Source organism: Lactuca serriola, chromosome 1 (genome assembly GCF_051521515.1).
Source record: "Lactuca serriola cultivar US96UC23 chromosome 1, Lser_US96UC23_V15, whole genome shotgun sequence".
Taxonomy (NCBI): Eukaryota; Viridiplantae; Streptophyta; class Magnoliopsida; order Asterales; family Asteraceae; genus Lactuca; species Lactuca serriola.
The window spans coordinates 66,117,940-66,142,036 of NC_136408.1; the positions used below are offsets into that span (position 1 = coordinate 66,117,940).

At 33.5% G+C, this 24,097-nt stretch overlaps 2 protein-coding genes across 2 annotated transcripts; both read right to left on the reverse strand.

Annotated features, from left to right (window-relative positions):
• Nucleotides 1–1,255: 1,255 nt before the first annotated feature.
• LOC145069105 (coatomer subunit beta'-2-like) lies at nucleotides 1,256–4,100 on the reverse strand. Its single transcript, XM_079016077.1, has 9 exons — nucleotides 4,046–4,100; nucleotides 3,729–3,749; nucleotides 2,991–3,052; nucleotides 2,846–2,900; nucleotides 2,620–2,656; nucleotides 2,071–2,396; nucleotides 1,825–1,956; nucleotides 1,527–1,747; nucleotides 1,256–1,452 (listed from the first exon to the last, which is right to left on the reverse strand). Exons 1-9 carry the CDS (start codon nucleotides 4,046–4,048, stop codon nucleotides 1,392–1,394), a joined length of 918 nt encoding a protein of 305 aa, XP_078872203.1. The 5' UTR covers nucleotides 4,049–4,100; the 3' UTR covers nucleotides 1,256–1,391.
• A 1,138-nt stretch (nucleotides 4,101–5,238) lies between these two features.
• On the reverse strand, nucleotides 5,239–7,029 carry LOC145090197 (serine/threonine-protein kinase PCRK2-like). The gene is made up of 4 exons (XM_079028526.1): nucleotides 6,595–7,029; nucleotides 6,224–6,490; nucleotides 6,041–6,160; nucleotides 5,239–5,930 (listed from the first exon to the last, which is right to left on the reverse strand). Exons 1-4 carry the CDS (start codon nucleotides 6,919–6,921, stop codon nucleotides 5,565–5,567), a joined length of 1,080 nt encoding a protein of 359 aa, XP_078884652.1. The 5' UTR covers nucleotides 6,922–7,029; the 3' UTR covers nucleotides 5,239–5,564.
• Nucleotides 7,030–24,097: the final 17,068 nt, after the last annotated feature.

Genomic DNA, 24,097 nt, shown 5'->3' on the forward strand with positions numbered 1-24,097 from the left:
GATTTCTAGTTTGATACAATTTTTAGTTCCTTGGTTGTCTCTCTCTGGTATGTTTAATGGAATCAACCACCGCTAGTCGTCCTTCTCCGATTATCCCTCTCACCGTTGATGTGAAACCTCGTCGATCTAACCCTTGTCGGTGTTTCAAGGTCCGGTTTTTTCGATCTAACCCTTATTGGAGTTGCCTATTAAAGAAAGCCCAAGCACCGCCGGACCCACACCGACGATGAACAGATTTGAAAGGGGTTGACGATTGGAAGTCAACTGAATGGAAAAGGGTTGACGACTCAGATTTGCCGGAGAGGGCGAAATCAACATCGATCTAGCAGTTGTTGAGCCAAGCAGTTGTTGAGCATGGTGGGTTGGGTACGGTAGGGCGTTTGATTTACCACGATGGGTGCAGTCGGTAGCCGATGAATCATGGCACCATGAAAGCTTCAACTTTTTGTACACTGTGTGAGAGAGGGAAACAAAAGAGGGGGAAGCAGGCGTCAAAGAGAGAGAGAGAGAGAGAGAGAGAGAGAGAGAGAGAGAGAGAGAGAGAGAGAGAGACCCCTTTGTAAATAAGAGAAAAACTTCATAAATGGTCCCTGTGATCGTGAAAAGACGAAAATGTCATTTAGTTAACGGAGTTAGCAATAAGGACCAATCATCAAAAGTTTTGAAAGCACATGGACCATATATGACGTTTTTAAACCACATGGACTAAACTTCAGGTTTTGAGAAACCATAGGGACCATTTATGATGTTTTTTATGAAAAAAAATTTAGTGAGTTTATTATTTTCTAATATTGACTTTTTAGTCGAATGCATCGAACAAAAAGTACATGTTATCTACTTATCTTATATGAATAACCATTTATTTTAACTTTGGAGGCTATTACGAAATAACATTGTATTTAAACCAATGGCAATTTGGAATCTCGACCATATCCTCAAATCCTAAACATTATCATATGTCAACGAATTCCTAAACGTGGTTTCTATTTATTAACAGTACATTAAATTTATTTTAATTGATTAGACAAAAGCAATATATATATATATATATATATATATATATATATATATATATATATATATATATATATATATATATATATATATATGAAATCGATAAATTTTGAAAGATATACAATGGAGATCATTCACACACGATTCTTAAAGCTTCATTCAACCAATAATATAACATCACATTTTATTTATTTTATTAATTATATGATTTCATACATCATACATATATAACAGTGAGATATATCATACATATATAATATTTAGATATATCATACATCATACATATACAATATTAAGATACACGATATTTAGTAAAAGGTGCATTTTAATAATAGTAATACATAATACACCTATAGATCAGTTGATCTACGGTTTGCTCAAGAACAAGCACGGATGACATGCCCAACGAGTATTCCTTCATCGCAACCAAGTATAACCCTATTATATAAAAATAATTGTAAGTTTTATAATCATATCAACCGAAGGTCAAATGTAAAATTCAAGAGACTTACTGGGATGAGTCTTTTATGAATCCAATGGTCCAAACTCTGCCAAGTTCGGAGGTAAACACTTGGTCTAACTTATAAGTTGTCGCATTCCATGCATGTATAGTTTTGTCTTCAGATCCGGTAATGATTAAATTAAAGTCCAAGTTCACATGTAGTATAGACGTAATATTGTTTGTGTGTCCTTCAAGAGTTTGAATACAAACCTCGGTGTCATAGTCCCAAACCTAATTAATGTTCATGTATTAGTATAATGTTGGTTTACTTTTGATCAAATAAAAAGATAAAAATTACATAGACATACCTTAACAGTATAATCATCGGATCCTGTGACAAAGTGGAGCTTTTCATCGGTTTCAAAAAATTCAACACAATTCAAACCTTTTGAATGACCTACAATCGACAAATGTGAACTTGATGATCCAAGATTCCACATCTTGAAAGACAAACATATAAAAGAATTAGAATCATAGTATCTAATCATGAATATGTAGTTACTTGTACGCAGTACGCATTAATGGGTTGTACAATGAAAGTTAATACTATGTACCTTAATGGTGCAATCGAGTGATGCACTTGCGAATACATTCGCATCCCTCGCGCTAAATGCTACTTGCATGACATAATGTTCATGCCCTTGAAATGTTTTAGTGCATTCCCAACCATTCTCCCAATCCCATAGCTTTATGAGCTTGTCATCAGATGCAGAAAGTATGTATGGAAGAGATGGATGCACAACCATAGACCTAATGAAGTCTGTGTGTGCCTTTAGCTCCACGACACTTTCCATATTGTTATAGTTATATACACGAAGAAAGCCATCATCGGATCCAACAACAATCCATTCTTTGTGTGCAATAAATTTTGCAGTTCGTACTACAAAACATAAATAAACTACAAGTAAGCATAACTAGATTTCACAAGATACAAGTCTATAACTTTAGTAAGAACTTGTAAAAAAATCCACCAAATAATCCACAATCAACAATAGATAGTAAATCAAAGTGTCATTCGAGTAATATTCTTAAGCTTGAACATGAGACATCGCATATTTATTACAATCTAACTGTTAGGACAAATGTCGAAAAAAATCACGTACCTGGCGATTTGCCGGTTTCAAAAGTCTTCTCTGTTACCTACAAAGAAGATGCTACCCGTGAATAAATATTTGGATATATATATATATATATATATATATATATATATATATATATATATATATATATATATATATATATATATATATGTTTTATTTTTGTTGGTATCATAATCCCATATTATAAAGATAATCCAAATAACAAGTACATAAATTGATAATGGCTTACTTGAGAGTGAGAGTTCCAAATAGAAACATTTCCAGAGTACAAACCTAACAAGACCCTTTAGATAGAAAAAATGTAATTTAATTGTTAAGTATGTTTAACATACGCAAGAAATAAGAAAGAAATTAAAAATAGAAAAAATCATTACCATGGTTCGGTTGGATGCAAGTCAATCGATTTAACTCTTTCAGATTTTTGAATGAAAATTTTCTGAAATCAAATAAAAAAGTTGCAAAAACAAGATTAATTAATAGTATGTTTAAGGAAATTAAGTAATCTAACCACATTTTAATGTGTTGAAAAAAAAATAACCAAAAATTTAATTTTTAACAAAAATAACTACTTGATCTGGAATAAATATTTCGGACTAAGAAAAAAATACAGTATTTTTTCTGAAAATACATTTCAGACTGACATTCTGGAATTTAGGACCGACATTCCGGATTCTGGACCAACATTTCGGATTTCGAAAAAAAATCTCATGAAATTTCAAAACCAAGTCTTAAAATCCAATGAACAATTATGGACTTTCGCGAAAAATGTTGGTTTTTTTACTTAAATCAAACAAAAACTTAAACAAACATCGTAGACATGAACTATATACGATATTAGTCTATAAAAGCCGACATTTTTTTTGTAAAATGGTGACATTAAAAACTTCGAAATAAGTAAAAAGATTTTTTGAAAAAAATTTGACAAAAAATAAAATAAAATAAAAAACTCTAAAGTATGAACAGTAGTCTGAAATTAAGCATTCCCGAAGAAATGATTATTTTTCAAAAACTGAAAACATATAGCTATTTTCTTTAAAAAACTCATTTAGAATCGTTAAATTATTTAATTTCTCTCGGTTCAATTTGCATGAAAGCCATGTTGGAAAGGTTACCTTGATCTCGATTGCAGAACTCTATTCAACAGCGAAGAACAAAATTTCCATTATTCGATACATGAAAAATATACAAATTGGTCAGTGACAATTTAATTAAACGTAAAAATCAACTAATAACTTAAATTTCTCAATAAATTAGTAACTAATAATAGATGTAAAAAAAGAAATACAAGCAATCATTACATAATTTTTTTGTAACAACCATTCAAAATACATATCTTAAAACATAAAATAGATATGATAATCATTTTATAAATACACGTTTTGAAATAACATCTGTATTATTGCTAATAAAAGAATAATAAATAACTAACCATTTTAATTATACTTGATGGTTGGAGGTTTGTGGCAATATATGTTGTAAGGTGCGAGCGAAATCATGTTATATATATAGAATGGATTGGGAGGTTTTGGTATGCGAGCAGTCGAATTTGACCCATGGTATCAAATTATCAATGGTGTCACTTGATACCTTGCCAACCATTGATTATGCAAAATAATTCTTTCAACGGCGAAGATCGTATGATATTTAGTGGCGAACTAAAACAGAAGAGTTCAAAGAAAGAAGGTAATGCGTTCCAATGTATCATTATGTAGTATTATTTTGACAATTTAATAAGAGTCAATTACAATAATGGTCCTTGTAGTTTGCTTAAAATCGTATTGTCTAATCTTTGAAAATTTAATAGATTATGTTCTTATGGTTTAAAAAAAATTCCTTCGTCTAAAAAGAAAAAAAAATTACTATTGTCTTTTTCATATCTTTTATCTATTTCTAAGTTTAATTATAGAAAATAAGAAAAAGATTAACCTCAATCCCCAAAAGAAATAACAATCTTTGTAGATCAAATACTGAAAGACACGTTTCTACCTTACAACACATGATTCCAAATTCAACTGTGGAGTTGTGAGACTTAAATCCATGCATTGCAATTGCTAGCTCAAATGATCCTTTTGTTCCTTAAATACCTTCAAACACTTCTAGAATTGCAAATTTGCAATCATTAATTTCATTTAGATAATACAAAGTGCTTTTGTGAATAAACTTTGATTTAGAAATAATATCACTCCAGTTCAATGGTAATTCACTATTTCATTTAGAAAATACTTTTTTCACTTCATGCAACTTTTTCCCTAACTTCAAATGTCTATAAGATTTTTCATATGAACTTGGATTTAGTCGATTCTTCATCTATGGATTCATATATATCATATCAACCACACAAATTTCTCTTAGAAAGGAACTACATATTGGCTCTAGATATCGAGTTATAAGCTCCAAAATAATCTATTTACTAATTTTTGAACTTTTCAAAAAATCATCATTTTTCACATAAGTTTCAAGGAAACATTTCTATTAATTTCAATTTCGAAGGACACACATACTATTAATAACAACTTATGAAACTTAATCAATGAATTCATTTTGAATTTAAGCTCTTAAATTCAATTTTCTTTTTCAATATATGCTAGGATCAATACCATATCAGCTCCACATGTGCAAATAAACATGCAAAACCGAAGTAGGCGGTTGTAAAGATGAAATAGTAACAAAAATTAGAGTTCAATGGCTTAATTGCCATGCTTTGATCTTACATGGCTAACTTGTGACAATTTTGTAACTTCAAGATCATTTGAGTCAACAATCCTAGATTTTAAGAAGCAAATTACACGACAAAACATAATTTGTTACTCGATATGATACAAAACAGTACTCCCTCAAAATCAACAAAATTTCAAGAGATCCAAGATGTTATTGTGAGTCGTTTTGCATGTACTTAAAAAACTTTGTTTCTTTCTTCAACTTAATAGGAACTTTTTTTAAAAAAAAGTCTACACCCCTTGTGATGGAACCCCAATGAGTTTGTCAACCATTTTCAAGACATGACTCATCTTTGGCCTAGACTTTGGGTTTTTCGACAAGCATCTGTTGGCTATAATCCACAACTTTTGCGCTGACTTAATCGAGTAATCATCTTCAAGTCTTGGATCAACAGTTACCCTTTTTGATTGTAGGTAGGATTTCACCCTTTTTACAATCCGCAGGTCGTTCTTACTATGGTTTCTGTCCAATGGGAGCCTACCCGTTATAAGTTCATACAGGAAGCACCCATAGCTCCATACATTGCATGCGGCTGTCAGATGCCCTGTTTCAATGAATGTTTGATTGTACTCTGGAGCCGAATACCCTGTAGTTACCTGATCATGACATTATATATAACATATATATATCAAGAAATCCAGATATTTAAAGATGAAAACTTTGGTTATAGACTTGAAAATCCACCATAAAGTAGGAGGTAGCATACCGATGAGGTTGAAATATAGTTGAGTGGGTGAGGATGTAAACTAAGCCACCTGAACGAAAGCTTAGCGTTCCATCGATCATCTAGAAGGATATTAGACGATTTGAAATCTCTGAAAATTACCTACAAACATCTCCATTTGTAAACTACTTGTTTTTAAATGTAGCGAGCCATTGAAATACGTACCTGATACTCTGCTCCTTCATGCAGATGGGCTAAGCCACGAGCAACATCTTGAGCGATTTTCAGTCTCATGGTCCACGAGAGATGCGTTGTGGACGTTGCAGATGATAAGCAATCCTCCACACTTCCATTACGCATATACTCATAGACTAAAATCGGCGGGTTTATTTCCGTTTCATCATCTTCTACACAGTAACCAACTAGCTTTACAAGGTTTGGATGATCAATCACACCCAGAAGACTCGCCTCCCTTAGCCGTTTTATATGCCCCTGTTGCAATAATCATTAATCAATACCAAATTCAAAACCTTTCTGAATTCTCTCGTAATCTCACGCTATTTCAGAAAGGAATTGAGGAAGAAAATTAAACTAACCGGCAATCGTCCATTGGCGAGCTTTACAGCTACCTGAATCTCATCAAACGGACATTCCAGACTCTTAACTGTGCCCTTATGGACGCTCCAAAATTCACCCTCTCCAATCTTGGAAGACATGGAAAAATCGCTAGTTGCTGACTTGAGCTCGCCGAATGTGAAGACCCTAAGATTGTTTCCTTTTAGGGCAAAATTTGAGGAGGTATGATGATCGGATTTGGACCGTTTGAAATCCGACGAAGCGGTATAAAATGTTTCAGTCGAACTCGATTTTCCTCGACTTCTGGGTTCATATTCGAATGAGAAACATCTACAATGAAACACCATTCTTCCTTCAAATCATTGATTTCAAAAAGGTTAAGGTAATAACGAAAATGCGAAAGAAAGTGTTATGGAAACGTGACACGACTCCATGGAAACTAAAAGGAATCTGTCTACTGGTAGTGGAAATTTCCTTCTCAATTTCGGAGGTGACGATATAATTCACTTTTTGTTTTAGAAGAAATTTATTATTTCATTTTGTGTCATTATGAAATAATATAAGACCCTTTTTTGCAAAAAAATTCTATTGAAATATATGATTTCAATTTTTATGAAAGGTGTCAACGAGTTACCAGTTATAGGTTCGGAATTTGGTTAAGTTTGGGTTTTCTTGTTTAATCAATAAAGTTAGAAAAATAAAAATATTAATCCAATTCAACTTATTTAATTTAACGGACTGAAAGTTTAATACATGCGTGGGATTAAATTCATTTGTACAACTACAAGCACTTTTATTCACCACTCATCTTCTCGATTCTCTATGCCCAAAGCTAAATGTAACTATTATTGTGAACAGCCTCTCAGGTATTTTATATGGGTCCTGACAAGTAGCATTGTAGTGCCTATTGACCGTTTGATTAGATTCTTATTTTTATCTTAATTTTGTTTTTAGATTTTCCTCTTCGGTCCGTTTGTTTGCATCTTAATACCACTTAATAAGGATAGATCTGAATCGGTATTTGTTTACCTCTTATTTTGTGGTCTTAATCTGAATTTTATTGCTTATCGAATCAGACTTGGAAGCCCATTGAAAAGAAAAAAAAAAGGCGTCCGTTCCCTTTTTGCCCTGGTACGTCACCCCTTTCCCTCTTCTCTTTCTTTCACAACCGCCGACCCCTCCTTCTCCTCCATCTCCAATCGCACAATTACAACCCTCCGACATCATCCGTTTGGCTCCGTTAAATCTGCAACGCCGCCGCCGTCGCCGGATTCACCACCGTCTCCGACTACATCGCTTATGTCGCCTTCGCCTCCGGGTCGTGCTGCTTCGCCCTCGACATCTTCTTCAGGTAATTATAATCAAATCCGGTAATGTTTTCAGTTCGTGTCCGGAAAGAAATTGAAAATGAGTTGAAGTCAAAATTCAACGATGATTTTGATTTTTATGGTCTATATGTGTTCATTCGAACATACATGGAATGGTTTTACTTGATTGAACATACTTGTTTGATTGGAGTCGTACGCAATTGAGTCAATTATGTTCATCGGAGTCAAACATAAAAAGTCAAAATTGAATTCTTATTTGTTGATTCAGTGAATTTCAACTCTAGTTTTGTTCATGTTGATAGCGAATGGCACGATATTGAGATTGGGAAGTCAGGTTTGATACCTGGATAGCGAAGATGACACAGTCGATTTGAATGATTGGAAACTATTGGCTAGTAATTATAATGAAATATTAGGTTGTTTAGTTTTCATTGTATTTTTTTGTAATATTGGGAGTAATGTTTAGCATCCTACTTCCATGGATTTTTTTTCAAAGATATTGTAATTGAAAGAAATGATACAAAAGGGTAAAATTGTCATTTTTATCATTCAGCACCAAAATTCAGAGGTTCAAACCAAACAGCATGTTAAAAATTCAGACCTTCTTAGAAATTTAGACCTCTTAAAAATTCAGATCCTGCCAAACAAACCCTTAGTGTTTCAATGAACGTATCCTAATTGTTCCATAAAATAGATAAGTCGATTGAACTAATACACGATAATAAGTGATATATCAAGTAGAAAAACACGTTAGGTAATAAGGTTGTCTTGTGTAAACAAAAAATATATATAGCATTAGGTAAGTGGTCAAATATATATGTTCCAAAACATTTTATGCATGCATAAACATTTCTTTTAGGAAACCTTTTTAAAGTTGTTGCATTATGAGGAAATCCATAATGTATTGATTTCATAGAGTTCAATTAATAAATCACTTTTCTCCATTTCATACAAATTTATAATTTTGTTTCTTACAATAATACATTGAACTCTATAAAGTTTAATGGAACATTACCAAAAATTTATAATATTTATTTAAGACTTGTAAACTTTCATTTTTTCTATTGAATAGTTTAGTGACCATTGAACTTCAAATTCATTAAATGTCAAGGTAGTATCTCACAATGATAGAGTTTCATTTATTAAGTAGACTTGCCACCTCATCAACTCTCTCATTGAACTCTCCATTGTGGATGCTCCGAGTGGTGTTGTAGCCATGCTCAGCCTTAACTTAAGCAAGGGCTTATGGCCCCTAATTTCTAGTAGAGATTGTTAGTTTGTTACGCAATACACACATACACCACAATCAACAAGTAGCGATGCTGGGACGATTCGATTTCAGTGTGCTTCTTCCTTCTCATCTTGACGCCTTCTCCTCCTGTCCCTCCAATATCGATTTTTGAAAATGGATTACTGAAAGATCTGAAACGCAACCAACATCTTATCTATTCTTCCTTCTCGGTCCATTCTCTAATTATATATTGAGATTTGACAATTCATGATTGTCGATTGTAAGAAGTAAGAATAACAATATTTTATCTTTTCAGTTTTTATGTTTCAAATACATTGTCTTTAGGAATATAACACAACATTATTGCATCAAATACAGATGATTGACTGATTTTTGTATCAAGAAAATAATAATATTTTAAAATTTTGGTTGAAGAAAATCTTATTTTAGAAACTAAGATAGTTTGAAATTAGAGAATTTGTTGATAGATTTCTAAATATTTAGATGATTTACAAGTTTTTCATGTTTGTCATCGAGGAGGTACTTCCCTTAATCCATAATTCATTACTTCCGATTTACTAGTTTGTTCATTTGTAGTTAACTTGGTCAACTGGTCTTTGAGTAACTATTATAACCTACAGTTGTATTTTATTATTTTTTGTGTTCTGGTAAGTACAAAAAGTACTTGTTTCTATCACACAATTTGAATATACTAGACTAGGTATTAAATTGTTACCGGAGACCACTAAAAAATAGCAAAGATTTTCTTTTTCTTTATACTTACTCACTTGTGAGCATCATAACAATTATTAAGTCATTTTTTAAAGAACTTATTAGGACACTTTAAGGGTATTAAAAACATCATGTCTTGCAAAGGTCTTCAAATGCCCCATCTTGTTACAAATGTATAAAACAAAGAACACAAAATGGGCTAGGGTTTCGTGAATAAGGTTTGGAGGTGATGGAGGCTGAAGTTGAGGCCAGTTAAAGTGTTTAAATAGGATGCAATCCCTGAAAATTAGGGTTTCACTCTGGCAGCCCTACTCATCGAGTCGAGGCCTCTCGACTCATCTAGTAGAATTCATGCCCCGCGTCCAATCATTCGTTCCTACTCGACGAGTCTGGGGCCTCCAACTCGTCGAGTCCCATTGCAAAAATGAATGTTCTAATTTAAAATACATATCAGGATTCGGGCATTACAGGTCTTCACTAAGACACAAGACCAAAGGGTCCTTATCGAGATATAGTCATGAGAGGCTAATTATTTGTGCGTGGTATTTTGGGGAACTCACTAAGCTTCGTGCTTATAGTGTTGTATGAAATGTGTTTCAGGTACCTCTCAGGATCGTGGGAAGGCGTCGGTATAATTGTACACACCAACTTGATATTATGTTTTGAGGATTCTAGGATATTGTCAAACATTTTCTTGTCTTGTGTTTTGAACAACTTATAGATTTGGGTTTGAGAAATATGAAATATTGTTTTGTGTGGTTTTAAAAATGAAAATTTTATTTGAAAATTTAGAGTGTGACAATTAGGGTGTTAAAACCCTTTGCTTTGCGTTTATGATTAAATGAATCATTGAAATCATAGATTAAATTGATATTTGGAACATTTATTCTTGTTTAAATTATTTTTTCAAGTTTGATTGCAAGATCCATATGTGTTAAAGATTGTTATTTTATTCCTTATTGTTGAATTAATACAGTTTAGATGATCATTTTGATTGTGTTAATTTGAATCATAGTTGTCCATGATCATTGGTAATGATGACTAGAGTTTGATCATAAACTAGGGTTAGGATAACATGCAATTATGTCTTAAACTTGTGGGGATCTTGTGGCATCCCCATTTTTCACGGCCAGAAAAGACCGGTTTCGTTTATGCTTTGTAAAAATCAAAGTACTTCTTTTCATAAAAATGTTGCGGAATTTTTACCCAGAAAAAACACGATAAATACGTTATCAAAACATTTTCGAAGAAACGTATTTTATTCATTTTGAAACGTTTTGGATGTCGTCGTCAATACATAAACATAAGCATAAACGGAACTTACATTTATTTACACTAGTGATCTACATCTCTTTAATCTCTCAGTGTAATGTGACTTCATATCAACACCTGTGATATAAATAAACTAAGTGGGTCAGGTTGGGAAACCTGGTGAGTACATAGGGTTTTCAACCCACAATAATATAATTATTATGTTTAAATATTCAAACAATCAACCCAATTACTCATCCTCATTATCTTCTTTAGTCTTAAGGATCTACCCTAAGAATCAGCTATTCTTCGTTTATTTATTCCTAAGGATCATCCTAAGGAATCGGCACGAAGTCCATCGTTACCAAGGCTTATAGATTATAATCGGTGAACACGTAGTCCAAAACATCTGGTAAACACTTAGTTCAAAAGTAACTAGTGAACACACTTAGTTCAAAATACCTAGTGAACACACTCAGTTCAAAAATACCTAGTGAACACACTCAGTTCAAAATACCTAGTGAACACACTCAGTTCAAAAATACCTAATGAGCACCTAGTTCAAAAACACCTACAGGTTACGAGCATGCTAGCGCTCCACTGGATTGTCTAGTATCGTCCATAGTCGTCATCTATACTCCACTAGATGACTGGATCACTGTCAACATTGATGTCTTTCATCGTGTTATCACACAACAACTATTTCATCTACCCATGTTTTACCCAACACATTTTGTAGATATAAAATGCATATACAGTTTAAATCATTTAAAACATGTATAAAAAAATCTTTCACCCAGCATAGACAACAAGTATTCAGACATTATGCACACATAGCACATAATTTATATTAAAATACTTCATATATATGTGTAAGATGAAAGGGACTATGCACTCACCTGGTAAGGTGGTGAGTCGGCACTCGGACAGCACTTCGTTACTCTTAAAATAATTATCCCTTGACGAAACCTAGTATCATTACCACTAGAGTTTAGTCTAACGTTAACCGCGACTAATTAATAGTCTAGCTATTATTACTATTATATAAGCGTTAGGAAACATCTTATATAACTCATAATAATAGCCCCAATACTCATTATAAGTTCATAATAATGTTACTATATTAAAACATAAGCTATACTAAAGATAGGGTAGGCATAACTCACTTACAGCGGGTTTTTCTCAAAACTGGGCGTTGCAGGGGCAGAACTTCCAAGCTGAAATCTCTTCTTCTCGGAGCCTTCTGACGCTCCGGGACTCGCATCTAGCACCTAGGAGGTGCTAGGGAAAGGGGAAGATGGTTTGGGGTAATGGGAGAGAAAGAGTATGAAAGGTGTGAGTTTTGGGGGTGATTTACGCCTCTATTTATAGGCTGTCTGGGCCAATTCACGTCGTGAAAAAGGGTGTTCACGTCGTGAGTTTTGTGTAGGCTCCAAGGCGAAGTCTGGTGCTGACAAGTGGCGTCGGACGCAGGTAAAACAGCCAATCTTTAAAAATTCATAACTTTTGCATACGAACTTCGTTTTTGATGTTCTTTACATCCACACGTATGTAAAAACAATATCTACAACTTTCCTTTTGACTCCATTGGCTAATTCTCAACCGATTTTAAATCTAACAGTAGGAGGAGTTTAGACTGCTAAATGACCGCGAAGAATTCGTAACTCCTTCATACGGAATCCGTTTTCGTCTATCTTTTTACCGTTGAGTTCCTATTAATGAGATCTTCAACTCTCATTAAGGTTGCGTAAGCCAAAAACCGCTCGAACTAAAATTCGAGTTGCGGGTCGTGCACTGCTATGCCAAATCTTAGAAAAATCATAACTTCCTCATACGAAGTCAGATTTGGGCGTTCTTTTTTTTTGTATGTTCTCGGTTTAATGTATACTACAACTTTCATTTAGATCACTAAGGCTAAAAAGTCCTCTATCTTAAATTCACTATTTACATCTCCCGGTGTCGTGCCGGTTTTGCCGAAAAACTTCGACGGGCCATAACTTCTTCGTTATAACTCGGGTTTCGGCGTTCTTTATATGTACGGAACCCTTGAGACATATTCTAAAACTTGGTTAAGATTATTTATTCAAAATAATCATTTGTCAAAAAGTCATTTTTGACCCCTATTATCTCTAAATTGACTAGCTCGGATCAACGGGCATTACAGATTTTCATTTTCCAAGCCTCTATAGGTAGGGAGTAGGTGGATAAGTCTGGATTTAAGTTCAAGATTTGTGCCTGCCGGATATGTGATATAGAGAGGTTGTTGTGTAACTTCCTGTCTCGACCATTGATGAATGGTTTGCTCAGGTGGTGGATTTAGAGGTGGATTCCCTCCATGGTTGTCTCCCAGTGCGTGAGTAGTGGTTGAAGTTTCAGTGGATGTAGTGTTTCGGATATTATAAGTAGGTGAAGATGGTGGAGTGGTATTTTTGGGCGAGGATGGTTGTGGTGAGAGTGAGAGGCTTTCTGTTTCAGATGTGGAAACACTTGAGAGGGGTATGTCCTCCCAAATGTTGATGACAGGGGGGTTAGATGATGAAGAAGTCGTGGAGCCCGATTGCTTCTTACGAAGCTTGCATTGCTGCCTTAACTTCTTTGCAGTTTTTTCTATCTCCGAATCAATTGGCAGTAGTGTACATGTACGGAAAGATCTAGGCATAAACAATTAGTAACACCGTGTCTCCGGCAACGGCGCCAATTTGTTAGGTGTGTCAAACCAATAAAGGGGTACAAAATGACTCCAAGAACACTGTTACTTTGCACTAAAAATGTAATACAATGTAAGCAGGGTCGATCCACAAAGACACGGGACGAATAATTATACCCTTTTTGCATAAGGTAAAAATGTGATCATGAAAGAGGGGGATTTAAATGCAATGAATCAAACAAAGAACTGAAATAATAATAAAGCAATTGATTAAGTGAAGTGAATTCAAGGTTTGTAAATACTCCAACTCTATACAAGACTAATTAGCAATATGATTCAAAATATGAAATGATATTTGTTTAATTCCATCCAAGTTGGCACTTAGAAATGCTAACAAGCTCTAGCAATTCTCATTCACCATTTTTAATCAATCAAAATAAGCTCTTTGATTAATTCTAATCTAACCAACCAAATCTAAACAAGCTCTTAGAGTTAGGTGGAAGGATCGCATTATGCTTTGTGTGAACTTTACCAACAACATTCAATACTCCTCATAAGCTCGGGAGTGTAAGAATGTGTGAATTTGATTTATACCTGAATTGTTCTAAGAAAATTCAATCTAGTGTTTGTTACTTGTTCTATATAACAATATAATTATGGATTTTGTATGATAGATAACTTGAATGAATCAACCCAAACTCAAATTGGACAAAAAGAACTAGAATTGAAACCAAACCTTCAATTAAAACAAAATCAAATTCACGAGATAGCATTTAAAACAAACACCAATTCAAATGCTTGAATTCACACACATAATAGTCAATACATGAAGTTGGAGAGTTAGGTTTCTAGCCACTCATGACTAGAACAAAACACAAACCTAGAAATTGAAATTAAAGTCGTACAAATTGAAATCCAAGTGTTTCCAAGTGACAATTGCCTTCAAAATGCTCCCCAAAATCGCCTCTAGAACTCATAAAAGCCACTTTACTCCTAATGGAACTAGTTGCACCCTTTTAGAAAGAAGAAGAATTGCTTTAAACTTATGACCACGTTTACACAACCCGTGTAAACACAAAGGTAAATTTTACACGTCCGTGTAAACAAAAAAAGTATGCTGCACAATTTGGTCAGACCTTCAAATTTCAATGCTCGAGAGTATGCATTTACACGGCCCGTGTAAATATAAAGCTTCCATTTACACAGCCCATGTAAATCTCTGAATGGCCAAAATCTTCATTTCATTGATATCTTCCTCCTCGGTGCTCCGTAAGTCCCAAAACTTCATCTACATCTCTTATTTATCTCTTCAAGTAAGATCCTACCTCCAAAAATCCCTGAAATACCACAAAAGCGTGTGAGTGAAATTGTCTAATGAAAAATCTCGAAAAACATGCAAAATGCATGAGTTTAAGCCTATATGCAATGCACTTTTATGGAGTAAAACTACAAAATGGATGCATGAAATGCACCTAACAATTTCCTATTAGGAATTTGGCAAAATACCCCAGTGAACTATTGAAATTTATTCCTCTATTATTTCTCGAAGAGAATATTGATTGTCTTTTGAAACACTTGTGTGGGTAATATGCCCTTATAATTAGAAATATAGAAAATAAAACAAACATCTGGTGAGAAAATATTGACCGTCTTTTGAAACATTTATGTAGGTAATACGCCCCTTATAATAAAAAAATATAGCAAATAAACAAGCATTTGATAAATGAATGTAGTGGATCAGACACAATAAAGATAACATAAGGATCTACAACTTTGATTAGATATCAAAGCAGCTATAATTCAGTCTAATGCTTATAACTAATTCGTTAATTTGAAAAATAGCAAATGTTAATTCCTTGAAGCTATGTAATCGGTAATGTTTTTTTATTGTTCTTAAGATTTGTGTTTTTAATACTTTAACCAAACAAATTTTCATACTTGTTTTTAGGATTTGAGTTTTGATTGTATAATTGGCATCATTCTAATTTACTTATTTTCATGGAGTTAAGAAATTTTCTTTACCTTTTGTGCTTATGTATCAAAAAAGTATATTTAGCTGAAAATATTATTAAACTAGATAATTGATTAGTAAACTTGAGAATTGGTGCATATGTTTATTTTTCATAGTTCCATATATGTTCATATATGCATATCTCCAATATGGTGAAAATGATATCACAATTTCAGCTATGATTAATTGGAAGTAGGACTATAAGTGTATGGTAATTAATTGGCCAATGGAAATAATAAATTACAAATCATATGTGATTTGTGTGAATTGGCATAATATTTTAATAATTAATTGGAAGAAAAACTATAAGTGTGTAGTGATTCATTTGTAAATCATAAGTGAATCATATATAAATTACATGTAATTCGCATATGAATCATATCTAAATCACAAATGAATCACATATGAATTACATTTGATTCACATGTAATTCACATATGAATCACATGTAATTCACATGTAAATCACAAGTGAATCACATATGAATTACGTCTATAAACACACATGCATTCTGTGTGAGTATTATTTGTTAATTGTTCTTTTAAAATTTTCTTTTGAATTTCACATTTGAATCTTAATTAAAAGATACAATCACATGTGAATTTTACATAATATAATCACACGTAAATCTTTCATGATATATACATATACATACTTTTGAGTGTTCTTGCATTAATTTTTTTTTAATTTATTGTAGATTTGGAAGACTTTGAGGAAAATAAAGAAGATGTGAAGAATGATAAATTAAAAAAAAAATATGGAAATCTTGATACGACGAAATGATAACACTTTAAATCTTTGTAGCATTTTTTGTTTTTTATATTTTATTTTGTTTCGAATAAAATACTTGTACTATTGTGTTTAAAAATTAGTAAATAAAAATGATTTTTAATGATTTATTTAAAAATACTATTGTATAAGAAATATGCATAAATACACTTAAAAAATATACATATATGCACCTGAAAAGTTAATTTTTTTGGTTAAAAAATTATAGTTTTTTTTTAATATTCTAGTCTTTTTAGATTATTTTGTTTTTAAATATTTTTTTTTAAAAAAAGGTTACAGCTTTTTTTAAAAAATATTTTTTTTCAATAGTTATTTGGTCGCGTTAGTCAATAATTATGACAACGTTAAAGCACAAAATTAAAACATTAATTTAGCATTATTTCAATAGAATTCTTTTGTAAATTAAAAGAAATGTGTAACTACTTTGTTCACTAAACGTCAAAATTACCAGATGTATTTGATTATTTTAAAATGTTACAATAGAAAATTAAAAGAAGTCGGGATATACCATTACCAATTTGTACCAACCAAACTTGTTGGTAGCCAAATATATTGGTACCAAGTATATTTGGTATAGTACTGGTAGAAATTTTTTATACTAATTATAGTTGGCACGGTACACGGTTTAAGGAAAAACGAATTGGTACCGTAACAATCCCACCACTAACTATAATGAATGGTCTACAAGATACTTAGGTTGTGTTTGATATTCGTCTGACCGAGTCAGCTCATACGTTTTTGGCTAACTCGGTTAGCAAAAGTTGTTTGTTAAACAAATTTTGGATGTCTGATTCAGTCAGCCAGATCTGAGCGGAAAAGATGAAGGAAATCGTCTGAGTGAGAAAGAGAAAGACGTTACCAAAAATGCCATTGCCCTACGATCTAGTTTTCAACGCTTCCTTCCCAATTTCTTCTCTCTTTCAACGCCGATTTTATGCACCTGCAACAAGCAAAAATTGAGAGTATGTGTTCTGCCTTCTCGAACGAGCAGGAATAGAGTGGAAGTAGAGGATGATAACCATGAGAAGGAGAAGTGCATGAGCTGTAACAGAGGTGTTTTGCCTTCTCCAACTGCTTCGTCTTCGTTTTAGAGAGTTGTATTTGCAAATTGGGTAGTGAGGATGACAGCAAAGATTAATTAGGGTGGGAGTGATTATTTAGGTTTATGGTAACCTAAGAAGTAATATCCAACGATTCTTTTTATGTGTGTTGGACTTTTAGTTAGTAAGGGCCCTTCTTATGAATTTTCTATTGAAAATCAGATACTACAATATAAATCAACTTTCCTATAATACAAATACTTAACCATTTTTTACAATATAACGTAAACTTCAAGAATTATATATATTAAAGTTTAATTATATATCAAAGTTTAATCATATATATAAATCAACATTCATAGAATACAAATACTTAACAATTTTTTATTTGGATTTTCAAATGGTTCATGTTTAATTTACATTTTTTATGGAATTTTGTATGTTTTTATAACTCTTCAAAAACTTCATCAATCATTATATAAAGCAGCAGGGTAAAATAGTAATTTTTCATCAATAAGCACATTCAGTCAGATGTACAATCAAACAACATGTTTTCTTACTCAGTCAAGACTTCTTACCCAGACAGATATTTCTCAATCAGCACTTTCTCTGTCAGCAACTATCAAACGGGACCTTACTTAAAAACTACATCACCTCAGCGTCACATCAGCTCCATTATAGTCTTATTAATACCTACTCTACTTAGGAAATACCTACCACTCCATATCATTAAATATTTATATTTTCTATTATTTTAAATAGTCAAATTTAACAAAAATACAAGATTTTTAAATGAAAATGAAAATTCCATTAAACCAAATAAAAAGTACATTACTAAAAGTGAAAAATTACACTTAAAAAACTTAAAGAAAACATAAATTAAAAATAACGTTACATGTAAATTAAAAATTACATTAAAACCTAAAAACGATTAAAAAACATCACGCTAAAATTAAAAATTACATCAAAACCTAAAAAATGGAAATCTACTCATCCTCATCGTCTTGGTTATGTTGCATTGTGTAAATGTGCTCCGTTAAATTTTGGTGAAGATTGTTATGCGTTTCTAAATTTTGTATTTCCAAAATTCTTGTGTAGTATTATGGGCTACCAACTTGTATTTGTTGGATTAGGTGTCTAAGCCCATAACTATGATTGGTATTTACTTGACCCGATAGTATCATGGTCCTTTTGGGTTGCCTTCACCATAGCAATTTGATAGAATGAATTATGGAGAAACAAGTTAATTGTGATTTATTAATATATTATAAGAATAATATATTAATTTAGAAATCATATTATTTAATTAGTATTGATCAAAAATTAATTTGGAATTAATTTGGTAATCAAAAGAGATTGATTAAATTACGGGGACTGATATTGCAATTATATGATAGTTGCAAGTTGGGCTTATGGATCCCTAGGAAGGGGTGGACGAAATTCTATGTGTAGCCCAAATAGATTTCGTCCAAAGGGGGGCTTCTGGAAGGATCTATTGGACTGCTTAAGGCTTAAGCAATCAGATTAGGGTTTTACCTGAAACCCTAGCAGCTCAGTTATATAAGGAACCCTTTGGCTCCTTGAAATCGGCCAATGAATTAAGAAAGAGAACCTTAGCCGATTTTTAGAGCCTCGCCCTCTCTCTCATATTCTTCCAATTGCTACTTGGTGTTTGTGACTCATTAGAGGTGAAGCAATTAAGGCATTAAACTCTTGAAGGTCAATATCTACAAGCTATAAGGAAAAGGTATTCATCTAACTTTGTTCTGGTTATAAATTTCAAAATTTTATGCTAGTTTAGGGTTTATGCTTTGGATAATAATTTGCATGTATAACTTGAGAAAAACCTAGTCCAAAGCATTAGGGTTGCATGTAAACCATAGGAATTTTGTAGTGCTAAAAACCATTAGTATTTGCATAGGTGGATGAAGTACGTCATTCGGGTTATACATACAGATAGCCTGACCCTTATCTTCAATTACCATATTATGCAAAATGACACAATCAATCAATACACTATTTATTTATCTTTTATCATGTGCTCGTATCTGGTGGTTTATGTAGTACCATTTCTTTTTTAGCACACAAAAAGCACCTTCAACATCCTTCCTTGCCGATTCTTGTGCTACCTTGAACAAGTTCCTTTTTTCATCTGGTGGATATGTGTATGATTTGAAAAAAGTAGCACACTCTGAATATGTATCCCATCTCCAAGGTAATACTCAAACTTGTATTCATTTCTATTCACAACATATAGAAAATTAGGTGTTTTACCCTGCAGAATGTCATTGAATATCAGCGACACACCTAGTACATTCAGGTGATTATTTAACCTTTCTATACCAAAGAAAGCATGCCAAAACCATAGATCGTTTGACACTACTGCTTCTAGCATTATAGTCGGCACTCCATGATCAGCCTTTTTTGGACAATTTTCCTCAAAATGTGTACAATTAATGTTACTGAGCATTCCTCTAAAATTGTGTTTACTTTCATGTGCAGCATACATCTGTTTAAAGTCACTTCTCGTAGGCTTCCACAAATATGTTTCACGGTATAGGTCTATAAGACACTCACAAAATTTGTATAGACATTCCCGAACGGTTTTTTCAGTAATCTTCAAATACTCATCTTGTGCATCGGCGGTGTTGTCGTATGCCAAAATCTTAATTGTTGTAGTACACTTTTCAATACGACTAAAACCTAGTCTACCTTTAGCATCGTATCTCCATTAAAAGTATTTGTAAGTAGCTTCTAAATCATTCGTTATACACATGAATAAACGTTTACTAATACGAAAACGACGTTTGAAATGAGTATTGTCATATAGTCAATCATCGGTAAAGTAATCACGTACGAAATATGTGTGTGCAGCCTCACGATTCGTGTTGATTGAATTTCTAGTCCTCTTGATGGTGTTTGAACTTTCGCATTATTGACCCATCAACACAACGACCGCTTCCATCAATGAGTGAAAATACATATCATCATCATCATCATCATCATCATATAAAGAATTGTTCATTCGTTTTGATGTTTGGTGAACGAATAATTTTAGTATATATAGATAGAGTGAGTGTTTTGTGGTGTGTGATTTAAATGGTATAAATAGTATCTATAGAGAAATCAAATTCACAATAGATTGAATTTTCTTAGAATAATTCAGGGATAAATCAAATTCACACATTCTTACACTCCCGAGCTTATGAGGAGTATTGAATGTTGTTGGTAAAGTTCACACAAAGCATAATGCGATCCTTCCACCTAACTCTAAGAGCTTGTTTAGATTTGGTTGGTTAGATTAGAATTAATCAAAGAGCTTATTTTGATTGATTAAAAATGGTGAATGAGAATTGCTAGAGCTTGTTAGAATTTCTAAGTGCCAACTTGGATGGAATTAAACAAATATCATTTCATATTTTGAATCACATTGCTAATTAGTCTTGTATAGAGTTGGAGTATTTACAAACCTTGAATTCACTTCACTTAATCAATTGCTTTATTATTATTTCAGTTCTTTGTTTGATTCATTGCATTTAAATCCCCCTCTTTCATGATCACATTTTTACCTTACGCAAAAAGGGTATAATTGTTCGTCCCGTGTCTTTGTGGATCGACCCTGCTTACATTGTATTACATTTTTAGTGCAAAGTAACAGTGTTCTTGAAGTCACTTTGTACCCCTTTATTTGTTGGGTTTAACACACCTAACAAATTGGCGCCGTTTCCGGGGACACGGTGTTACTAATTGTTTATGCCTAGATCTTTCCGTACATGTACACTACTGCCAATTGATTCGGAGATAAAAAAAAACTGCAAAGAAGTTAAGGAAGCAAGCCAAGCTTCGTAAGAAGCAACCGGGCTCCGCGACTTCTTCATCATCTAACCCCCCTGTCATCAACGTTTGGGAGGACATACCCCTCTCAAGTGTTTCCACATCTGAAACAAAAAGCCTCTCACTCTCACCACAACCATCTTCGCCGAAAAATACCACTCCACCATCTTCACCTACTTATAATATCTCAAACACTACATCCACTGAAACTTCAACCACTAATCACACAATAGGAGACAACCATGGAGGGAATCCACCTCCAAATCCACCACCTGAGCAAACCATTCATCAATGGTCGAGACAAGAAGTTACACAGCAACCTCTCTATATCACATATCCGGCAGGCACAAATCTTGAACTTAAATCCAGACTTATCCACCTACTCCCTACCTATAGAGGCTTGGAAAATGAAGATCCCCACAAGTTTCGGACATAATTGCATGTTGTGTGTGTGGGCATGAAGCCACAAGCAAACGGTTCATCATTCAACTAATAAACAACTATTGTTAATTCTATAATTCCTTAGTTTATGCATCAAGGTAATGTATGAAGAATATGTGATAGCCAGTGGAATGTGTGTGATTTTCGTCTCATTTCTTGTTCCTTGTTTGGTTGTGGGCTTAGGGCAGATTGTGACATCCCCAAAATCACGGCCAGAAAAGACCGATTTCATTTATGCTTTTTAAAATAATTTCAGAGTAAATCCTTTTGATTTAAAAGAGTTGCGGAATTTGTTCCCAAAACAAAATATGATAAAATAATATTTATCAAAGCATTTCATCAAGAGATGCATTTTCATTATATAATCAAAACTCGGGATGTCATGTTCCGATACAGACCATAAAGCATAAACGATAACATTACAAGTCATTCAACAAATATATACATATACAGACTTGTAAACAAAACAACTCGATGATTCATCCGTCTTATGCCCTTGCGCCACTTCCTGTAATACAAATAAAACTGAGTGGGTCAGGCTTGGGAGCCTGGTGAGCATATAGGGTTTTCAACCCACAATAAATAAATTATTTTTAATTTCACCAACCTACGATAACCCGATTACCCATTCCCGTTATCCTCACTTTACGTCCCTAAAACAACATCTATCTCAAGGGACCTAATCTAGGATTTTCATCGGGACGGACATTACTGCTAAGGGGTTTCCTCAACAATAGATATCCTAAAGGCAACCATGAGGGGGATAGAGTACACGGGTGAACACATCGTTCACAACACCTACAGGTTATGAACCTGCTAGCGTTCCACATGACTGTCTAGAAAGAGTCTGTGGTCGTTATCCATACTCCGCTGAATAACTAGATCAACAACAACAACATCGAGGCCTCTCATCTGTTTATTACATACCAACTATCTACCCATATTTTACCCAACATATTAGTAGATAAAAATATATATTTTTATACATAGTTTAAAAACTGTATAGCATGTTCAATCAATATATATTCCACATAACAGATGAGGCACACCCACATAACACGTATTTCATAGAAAATAAATCAGATCTATGAGATAGAAGAGAGTGAATATACATTCACACACATAACAACAAAATTATACACATAACACGTATTTCGTATAAAATACTTCATAATTATGCGTTAGAAGAAAGTAACTACACACTCACTTGATCAGAAGATGATCGGACAGCACTACGACTTGTAGAAGTAGTATTCTTCGGTAGATCTGGAAGATCTTCACAAAAACCGGGCTCCTCGCGGGCAGAGCTTCGGCTCGGGAATCGCACTTCTTGGGATCTTCAGGGCTTCGAAACTTGCTTCGGGGCTCGGGATTGATACCGGGGCTTCGGGATACTTCTGGCACGCAAAACGATGCAAAACAGGAGAAAGAGAAGAGAAAATGAGCAAATGAGCCGGCTTCCCTCGCATCCCTTTTATAGGAGGTCGAGGCCTCATAGTACGCTGGGCGTACTCCTCCGAAATCGTCATTGCATGCGTCATCTGAAGAACTCGAGTGCGAGGGTCGTCATGCTTCGTTGTACGCTGGGCGTACTTCAGATAAGTCCGATGACTCCCCTTCGGATAATGTCGGATTTAATAATTAAATTTATATATTAATTATTTAATAAACTTCAAAAATTCATATCTTCTTCATACGAACTCCGTTTTCGACGTTCTTTATATCCACGCGTAGGTGAGACTACGCTCTACAACTTTCGTTTAGACTCCATTGGCTAATTTTGACTTTATTTTTATTATTTATTTTTAGTAGGCCGGGACAGGAAAACTTCGTTATAAATTCATAAATTCTTTATCCGACATCCATTCTCGCCTATCTTTTTATCGTTTCGCTACCACTAACGAGATCTTCGATTATCGCTTAGATTGTTTCGGCTAAAAACTGCTCGATCTCAAATCGAGTATTCGGGCTGCATACTGCTAAGTCGAAACTTCAGAAAATCATAACTTCCTCATACGAAGTCAGATTTGGGCGTTCTATATATGTTCGGAAACCTCGATTCGGCCATTACAACTTTATGTAAAGATATGGAGTTTATTTTACACTTAAGTTTTGACGCTTATTTCTATTCTTAATTAATCAAATCACATAATTAAGCAATTAAGCACAAAACACATAATACTCAAATAATACACTTCTATTATTTCAAAAGGGGTTAC

Coding starts and splice junctions, on each gene's coding strand:
- LOC145069105 (XM_079016077.1), bottom strand. Junction 3,053..3,728: donor GTTCTGCAATCGAGATCAAG/GTAACCTTTCCA, acceptor ATTTGATTTCAG/AAAATTTTCATTCAAAAATC. Junction 1,453..1,526: donor TTCATAAAAGACTCATCCCA/GTAAGTCTCTTG, acceptor TTTATATAATAG/GGTTATACTTGGTTGCGATG.
- LOC145090197 (XM_079028526.1), bottom strand. CDS start 6,921: ATGGTGTTTCATTGTAGATGTTTCTCATTCGAATATGAACCCAGAAGT. Junction 6,491..6,594: donor TCGCCAATGGACGATTGCCG/GTTAGTTTAATT, acceptor TTATTGCAACAG/GGGCATATAAAACGGCTAAG. Junction 5,931..6,040: donor ACTATATTTCAACCTCATCG/GTATGCTACCTC, acceptor TGTCATGATCAG/GTAACTACAGGGTATTCGGC.